Source organism: Pangasianodon hypophthalmus, chromosome 27, assembly GCF_027358585.1.
Source record: "Pangasianodon hypophthalmus isolate fPanHyp1 chromosome 27, fPanHyp1.pri, whole genome shotgun sequence".
NCBI classification, from domain to species: Eukaryota; Metazoa; Chordata; class Actinopteri; order Siluriformes; family Pangasiidae; genus Pangasianodon; species Pangasianodon hypophthalmus.
Window position 1 is genome coordinate 553,904 of NC_069736.1, and position 8,334 is coordinate 562,237.

At 39.0% G+C, this 8,334-nt stretch overlaps 1 protein-coding gene across 1 annotated transcript; it reads right to left on the reverse strand.

The window, feature by feature from the left end:
- Positions 1 to 683: 683 nt before the first annotated feature.
- On the reverse strand, positions 684 to 7,032 carry LOC113531523 (diamine acetyltransferase 1). Its single transcript, XM_026922302.3, has 6 exons — positions 6,764 to 7,032; positions 6,313 to 6,364; positions 5,073 to 5,156; positions 3,821 to 3,922; positions 2,773 to 2,813; positions 684 to 1,106 (listed from the first exon to the last, which is right to left on the reverse strand). Exons 1-6 carry the CDS (start codon positions 6,827 to 6,829, stop codon positions 936 to 938), a joined length of 516 nt encoding a protein of 171 aa, XP_026778103.1. The 5' UTR covers positions 6,830 to 7,032; the 3' UTR covers positions 684 to 935.
- Positions 7,033 to 8,334: the final 1,302 nt, after the last annotated feature.

The following is an 8,334-nucleotide window of genomic DNA, read 5'->3' on the forward strand; positions in this document are numbered from 1 at the left end:
CGGCCCAGGATCCATTCCAGGCCAGGGAACCGACCCAGCCATTGGGGTAGCACACCACAGTAGACTCCCAGTGCTGGTCCCCATCCTGGGGAAAAGGAAGGGCATCCGGCATAAAAACTGTGCCAAATCAAATATGTGGACTGATGATCCGCTGTGGTGACCTCTAACCGGAGCAGCCGAAATAAGAACAACATCCTTATTGTTTTATGTGCATTTCCAGATCAACTTTTTTCAATTTCACATAGTCACTCACCTTACAAAGCCTCCTCTTAGAAAATAACCAAGTCCTTGAAGGCAGTGTGGATGATTACTAACCTTCCCAACTGGTTTTATCTGGAACCTTGTGCGTAGGAAAGCCTCTGTGTTGCAGGGTTTCATATTCCACACTGTTCCTCTAGAGAGACAAATCTAACCTTTCACAGATTTTCTGCTGAATGAAACAAAAATCTCAACATCACAGTTTTCTACCAGCTAGAACCTCTTTACAACGACGGGGTCTGGTTTAATAACCGCTTCTTATACTCCTTATATAAGTTACAAACTCATTCAGAGATGCAGCAATGCAGACCAAAATGAATATAAAAAATGCAGGAGTGAAGGAATACAATCTATTATTAAAATAATAAAAAAAAAACAATTATCACACCTTTGGCCCAATCAGAATAAAGAACTGAACAGCATGGTTGTGTAATTTGTATTTATTACATAATTTATGATATCATCAAGAGTGAATTTTATAAAAGTACAAAAAAATATATATATTAACACAAGTACACACTGTGAGAATATATATGCAGTGCATCATCATCTTCATCATCATCTTCATCATCATTACACTGCAGATTCATTTCAGTAAACACTGAAGCCTAATTTTCTCTCTTTCATTGTATGAATTTACGAGTTGAATAAATATAAAATGTGTTCTCATTCCCTTTTTACTCCTCAGACATCAGTTTGATCAGATTCTCCTTGTCGATCTTGAACAGCCTCCAGCCCTCCTCCAGTGAGAGATCATTGGCTCCACGTCGTTTATAAAACTCGATGGATGGTTTGTTCCACTCGGCCACGATGAAGTGCAAACTGCTGCAGCGAGACTTCACCGCCGTCTGGGAGAGAAACAAAAAAACCACAGGAATACGTTACGGAGGTGATGTGTGGAGTGACTCCACGTCCCCACTGCAAGTCCATGTTTCCAAACAGTTTACAATCACTGATAATGTACTGTTGCATTATAGCAGCTGATAAACACGAGGCTAGATAGCTAGTGTGCACTCATGTACAGTTCTGTGTAAAAGTCTTAGAAATGCTGTAGAGTAAAGACGCCTTCAACAATAATGAAATTAAATGTTTCTACATTAATAAAATCCTATAAAGAGCAGTAAACAGTAATAAATGAAACAAAGTCAGTATTTAATGTGACGATCCTTCACTTTAAATAAATAAAGCAGTATCTGAGGTGCAGTGTGTGCAGTTTTATAAGGAAATGAGCTGGAAGTGTTACTGAGCATCTTGCAGAAGCAGCCACAGTTCTTCTGGAGACTTTGACTGTCGACTCGCTTCTTATTTCTGCAGCGAAACCCAGCAGCCTTCATTATGTTTTTATCTGAAAAGTGTCTCTTATGGAATCTGCTGCTTTCTTTACTGACATACAAACATTTTTCTGTAACGTTTCATTTTGTGCTGGAAAACTAATGTTTGGAATCTAAAATGTTTTTGTACTGAATCAATAATGTAGAAGTCAGAAATCTGACATATTGTCCCTTTATGAGAAAAATATGATGTTGTGCCCTGAAATTGCACGTGAACATCATGTGACCTAAATGTGACGTTATGTGAAAAAGAATTATTCTCGTGAGAAAATCACATCTGGTAAATGAAATCATAGTCATGGAAAAACCACTTGTGAAAATAAATGAATGAAGATTTTAAAAGAATCACATGGGAAAAATAATGAATTGTGTGAAAAAAATATGATGCATGAAAATAAATCATATGAATTTTTTTTTTCCCCAAATGCTCTTAAACTCTGAAGATCTATTTGTGCATTTAAAATATCTTACATATGGGCAAAATTTTTTTCCTCATTAAATTTTATTTTAAATATAAAATTATTAATCCAATTTCTTGATATTTTTACTCATTTTTTGAAATGTCTGATTCTACTGGCAGGTAATTTTGCTTATTGATGCATTAAGTTCTGGAAAGAAGCAAACTGAATAAGACAATTTTAATCTTTAAATGAGTAAATATGTGTTAGGTTTAGTGGTCTTGTATTTGTTATATAATAATCTCATAATGAGAAACAATAGATAACTTTACCTTTATACAACATTTTTTCACTCACTAGAGCAAGAGATCAGTTTTTGCAGCGTAGAGCAGATAAGTGCATTAAACGGCTGCGTGCTGTAAGACTTCATTCCATGACCTTTACACAGCACTGAGGTCTGTTTAAACTAAAAGGAAAACTGTGTACTGTCAACACCGAACGAGCCGCTCTGACCAAAACATCAGAATTACACAACGGGTGGTTACAGGACACAAAGAAGAGCTCAGCCACGGCTTTGCAGATGCGCATGAGATCCAAGATTCACTGTGATTAAAGATTAACTTTATGAATAATTAACTCTAAGGTCTGTCTCAAATACAGGAATACAGGCGTTTATCTTATCAGTTAACCTTTAGACAGACATGTCTGTGGACTAATGTGCTGTAAACGAGTACAATATTAACATAAAACTGGAAACAGAACAATGCTGAGATTCAGACACTCACATGACTGAGGTACTTCAGGATTTCTGACCCAATTCCAAAACCTTGTGGAGAAAAAAAGAGAGAGAGAGATCTTTCTCAATGCAGAAACAGGACATGTATACAAAAAAAAGCTTAAAACAACGACCCAGTGACAACAAATCCCCAAGAAATCAACAAATCCCCAAGAAATCAACAAATCCCCAAGAAATCAACAATTCCCCAAGAAACATTTTTCTCTCCCAGTTTATTGATCATTTACTTTCTACTACCGGCAGATGTGGGGGAGAAAATCTATATATTTCACATAAATTATTACCAATAAAAAAAGTAAAGGTTGTGATAATAGACATAAATATTCACCCCATCAGAGTCACATGATCATATTTTGTCAGTAGTCTATATAGAGGAATAACAGAGACGAGCACTTTTTTTTCCCCCCAAAACCTTTTATTCACTTACTTCCCCAAGACTATTTTTATTTAGAACGTGGATTGTAATTTCATTTGGTGGAACGGATTAGAACTTGTATTGGACCGGGCCGGTTTGTCACCTCTGTGTTAAATCAATAACTGTTCTGCTGATAGTAGACTGTAGTAAAAGTGTGAGAAAAATGTGATGTTTCTAGGAAACTGTTTTGACACATTAAGCTGCTTAATACTTAATTGTAGTATCTGGGAGTTATGCAGTTTATAACAGTACAAAATAGTGTTTAATACATGTTTTACACCTGGAAATGTGTATAGAGTACCTTTAAAGAGCTGTAAGGTATATAATTGGACATAATTATGTTTCAGAGTAAAGTGTTAAGTGTACACTACATGCACCTTTCTGCAGGTAAAAGATACACAAGGTGTGCGCTTTATGATGCCGCCCCATCAACAAGGAAAGGTAAAGTGTAGTACGTTTTTTCCTGAGAGTGTGTAATGGGTTTCTAGAGCTGAAAACACTTAACGTGAAAATGATTGTGTATTTTTTGCGTTGCTGTTTTGTCCTTTGGGCAGTGGAAAGTGTTTTTGACGAGGTAATGTGATTGTAGATTGTTCAATCTAATCAATTTTAAACTTTGTACCTCTGAACTCCTTCATGACATAAAAGTCTTCCAGGTAGAGCAGCTTCCCGATCCAGGGGTCGTAGGTGAAGTAGTACATGGCGAAGCCGACCACCGTGTGGCCTGATGGGAGAAAACGCTACACTCAAGATGCAAACGACAGCAAAATGTACAACACACAAAGTGACCTTTAACCAAATTTCCACATGCTGTAAAGTTTTATTGATGTGTCCTTTTGTGATTTAAAGGTATAGGAATCAACTGGGTCCCTTAGGGATCAGGTTCTGCACCACCCCACTAATTTATCATTCAGCTCAATCAGTGATATGGTGTTAGGATGTTCTGGGGTTAGTTTTGGGGCAGATGTTGGTGTTGTGTAAGGTTGGTGAAGTCGCATGTATTCTTTAATCCTTACCTGTGTGTTAATGTGTATGTTACACTACTGTAACTGATCTTTCAGTTACCTCCCCGCCCACGCATGTACACCAAACACACGGTGTACAAGGCGAAGCAAGAGACTGTAGCCTGAAGACATAAATTACAGAGTGGAGTTTTTATATTTGGTTTTTGCACATGAAGTAAAAACAATGGACATGTTTACTGTGTGTCAAAATTTCCAAGGTTTGTGAGATATAGGCTACATTTCTGCTGTAGGCTGTATGTGAAAAAAAAACATGGAACATTGAAAACTTACAGAACAATTAAAGAGAATAGAATTTAAATTAAAATGAAAAGAATGGAAAATAAATATGAAAGATGAGTTAGTGGTACTGGCACTGTTTCCGCTTTTTGGCATGCGGGTACAAAGAAGCTAAATTCCATGTAAACATGATGTAAACATGATGTAAACATGATGTAAATATTAGTATAATTATATTATGTATACAAAAACAATTCTAATTAGTGCTTGAGAAATGTGTTCCACAGAAACGGATCATTCCACTGAGCAGGACGGGGGAACAAAGGCGTGATGCTCTCTGTCGAAGTAGCTGGTAATGATTTAATTATTCTACACAGCAGATCATGATATATATTAAACAATATGATCTACTATACTATATGAGAGTGTTGATGTAGTTGGTCATGGAGCTCTGGACCTCTCAGTGTGTAGTTATTAAGGTTAAAGACCCTGTGCGTGATCGCACACAGACTCGTTTTTACTTTGTTTACATTTCCAAATCATGCTGTAAGACTTCTCTAGCCGGTCTGGGAGTAAGACAGTTTATCTGAGTTTAGCACCATGGCTGTGAAAACCGGAAGTCACATGTCCTACCGCTAGCACTCTGCTGCTCTCTCGGCACTTCAGCCACGACACACTGATAGAAAGGATGATCCCCGAAACCATCCTCCAGCAAATCTACAAAACAAACACATAAACATTAAAATGATCATATTTTTAGAACAGGATATTTGTTTAGAATGACGTTTCAGGCGTTTCAGGCTACACTGTGAGAAATAAAGGTACCAATCTATATATTTTTCCGCATTGTTTGTACCTTTACATGGGAAGGTGTACGTCAGGGGTTACATGAGGTCACACATTCACACTCTCCTCTTTTTCTTTATTCATTTATTTCACATAATCTCAGAAATAGACTGAAGATGGATTTTGTGTGCTGATATTTTCTTAAATGTTAGTGGGAGTCACATTCAGACAAGACACATTAATAGTGTTCATGTGTAGGATTTCCCATCCCCCTGCCTCCACTAAACACACTAGTGCTGTGTCTCAAATCACAGCATACTTATGTACTATTCCAGAGCATTATTGAGCACTAACGCTAACCCGGTTTCCTGTTTTAAATCCTCTCATGTCGCCTTCGAGCCTGCTGAAAGCTCTATAGTGTTTTGAGTACCAGCCTTCTGGAGGTTCTAGGTTAGTAAATATTTTTGAATGTAAGGTCAGAGTTCTTGATTTGAGACGCAGCTCTTGACAACAATCACCTTGATGGCAGAAAGTTATAAAATGAAACAGTGTGTTTAACGTCACTGAACACAAATCAGTAAACATTTTACAGTTCGGTTTGGAAACCTGATAGACACAGATGCTTTGGCTCTGACATGCAGTTTACTTAATGTTGCATTTAATTTACATAGATGTACATAAAGTACGCAGGCGAGTGTGTGAACAACGCCGCTCGTGTTATCGCTGCTTCTGCCAAGACAGTGTGAGGAATATTCCTTTGGTTTTTCATCATTTTGTTGCACATATGTACACAATAAAATGTTTAAATATTAGAGTAGTCCTAAGTTATAAAGCTGGAATTTATAAAAATGCAGAGTGGTCAAGGTCTGGGGGTGATTTGGGGTAACTTGCCCAGAAGGGTTGGGAACGCCTGCTGCACGTGGTGAACTGTGGACTAAATCTTACATCAGTTAGTCCTTAGAACCCAATTATGTGCCTTATTTTGTTTTAAACACATAAAGATACACACTAAAGGTGCAAAACACAACACACAATTTACAGTTTGGTACGTTTATTTCTGAGTGCCGGCTTGCTTTCCTTGACCTACCTTTTTCAGTCAGAACGACCTGTTCCTCCATCTCCTCGTACTTGGCAAGTTCCTGGCACAAGAAAACAGACAAACAGTTTATAAAAGAAATAAAGGAAGCAACCTGCAGCCTACTTTTCACTGCTGCTGGGGTGCCACCATTATCAGAGTGTATCTTTCACCTGGAAAAGTCAATATAGTGCACCTTTAATAACTGGATATTAAAGATCACTGATGAACCTTTAAAGCTTTACTGTGAAAGGCTGGAAGTTGACCACGTGCACCGTCACAGGTGAAACACACACACACACACACACACACACACTAAAGCTATAAAGTAAAAAACACTACATGCACAAGACACAGTGCAGGTGCTACCTTTATTTCTCCATCACAGGCAATAACTGGTGAGGAGTGTGTTATTATAGTTAGATATCTAGGCACAGTGAGGTTCCTGTTTGCGCTCCGGTACCTTTATGAGTCGCAGTATATCCGCCACATCCTCACGCTCGGCTTTCCGTAACATGAAATTGGCCATTTTCTCTTTTTATTTTTCTTTCCTTTGCTGAGGAGTCCTCGGTATGTGAAAATGAGCAAAATGTGTTTCTTCATCCGCTCCCCCAGGGGGCCGATTAACCCTCACCGCTGAGTCCGGACCGGTTCGGTTCCACCGGAACTGCTGCAGATTAAAAACGCGTTAATGCGCGCGGAGCTACATGGGACAGAGGGCCACGAAGCGCGTGCTCTATTTATGTGTTAAACAAGAAGGAGGGTGGGTGTGGGTGTGTGGGTGTGTGGGTGTGTGTGTGTGTGTGTGTGTTTATATTCAATATTGCATAATCAATCTATTAATGTGTAAACAGTTGCAAGTTCAAGGAACACTGTGTTCATTAAAATAACACACACACATACACATACACACACACTATATACTGTGTATACTGTGTGTATATACATATATAAATAAATAAATATATTAGAATAGATTAGATTAGATCCATCTTTATTGTCATTGTGCAGAGTTTGAGTACAGAGCCAATGAAATGCAGTTTAGCATCTAAGCAGAAGTGCGAACAGCAATATGTCTATAAATATATATATATTTATGTATATTCATGTGCAAGGTATGAGGTAGAGAAAGTAGAGAGCAGCTCAGTGCAAATGACAAGATACAGATGCTATTTAAAAGTTCAAACAGCATTAATATTGTACAGTACAGTGTTTTTTTTTTTTTTTAATAACATGGGTCAGAATGGTCGTGTACACTTCAGCGCCTGAGCTCAGAGTTCAGAAGCCTGACAGCTGATGGGAAGAAACTGTTCCTGAGTCTGCTAGTGCAACAGCAAAGACTCCTGTAGAGATTCCCAGATGGTAGAGGAGTAAACAGAGGAGTAAACAGACCATGGTTGGGGGGAGAACAGAGGAGTAAACAGAGGAGTAAACAGAGGAGTAAACAGACCATGGTTGGGGGGAGAGGTGTCTTTGATTATACTTCTCACCCTCCGTAAGCAGAGTTTGTGATGATCGTCTTTGATGGAAGGAACCTGGACTCCAGTGATGTATTGGGCTGTTTTCATCCCCCGCTGGAGGACCTTCTGATCTGAGACAGTGCAGTTGCCGTACCACACTGTGATGCAGTTTGTCTCTCAATAGTGTGGCAGTAAAAGTTCAGTAGTATCTGGGGGGATAAGTGAGCTTTCCTCAGTTTCCTCAGGAAGTAAAGGCACTGTTGTGCCTTTTTGATCAGTGTGGATGTGTTAAGTGTCCATGGAAGAGCCTCAAAGATATGGACACCCAGGAACTTGAAGCTGGTCACACGCTCCACTTCGACCCCATTGATGTGGATGGGTGTGTGCGTATGGCCCCTTCATGTCCTACGGTGGACCACAATAAGCTCTTTGGTCTTCTGAGTGCTGAGTGCAAGATTGACGCTGCCAGGTGCTGAACCTCTTCCCTGTAGGCCATCTCATCATCGCCACTGATCAGGCCTACCACCGTGGTGTCATCTACGAACTTGATTATGGAGGTAGTGCCATGCACAAG

Coding starts and splice junctions, on each gene's coding strand:
- LOC113531523 (XM_026922302.3), bottom strand. CDS start 6,829: ATGGCCAATTTCATGTTACGGAAAGCCGAGCGTGAGGATGTGGCGGAT. Junction 6,365..6,763: donor ATATACTGCGACTCATAAAG/GTACCGGAGCGC, acceptor TTCTTGTGCCAG/GAACTTGCCAAGTACGAGGA. Junction 1,107..2,772: donor TCCTGAAGTACCTCAGTCAT/GTGAGTGTCTGA, acceptor TTTCTCTCCCAG/ACGGCGGTGAAGTCTCGCTG.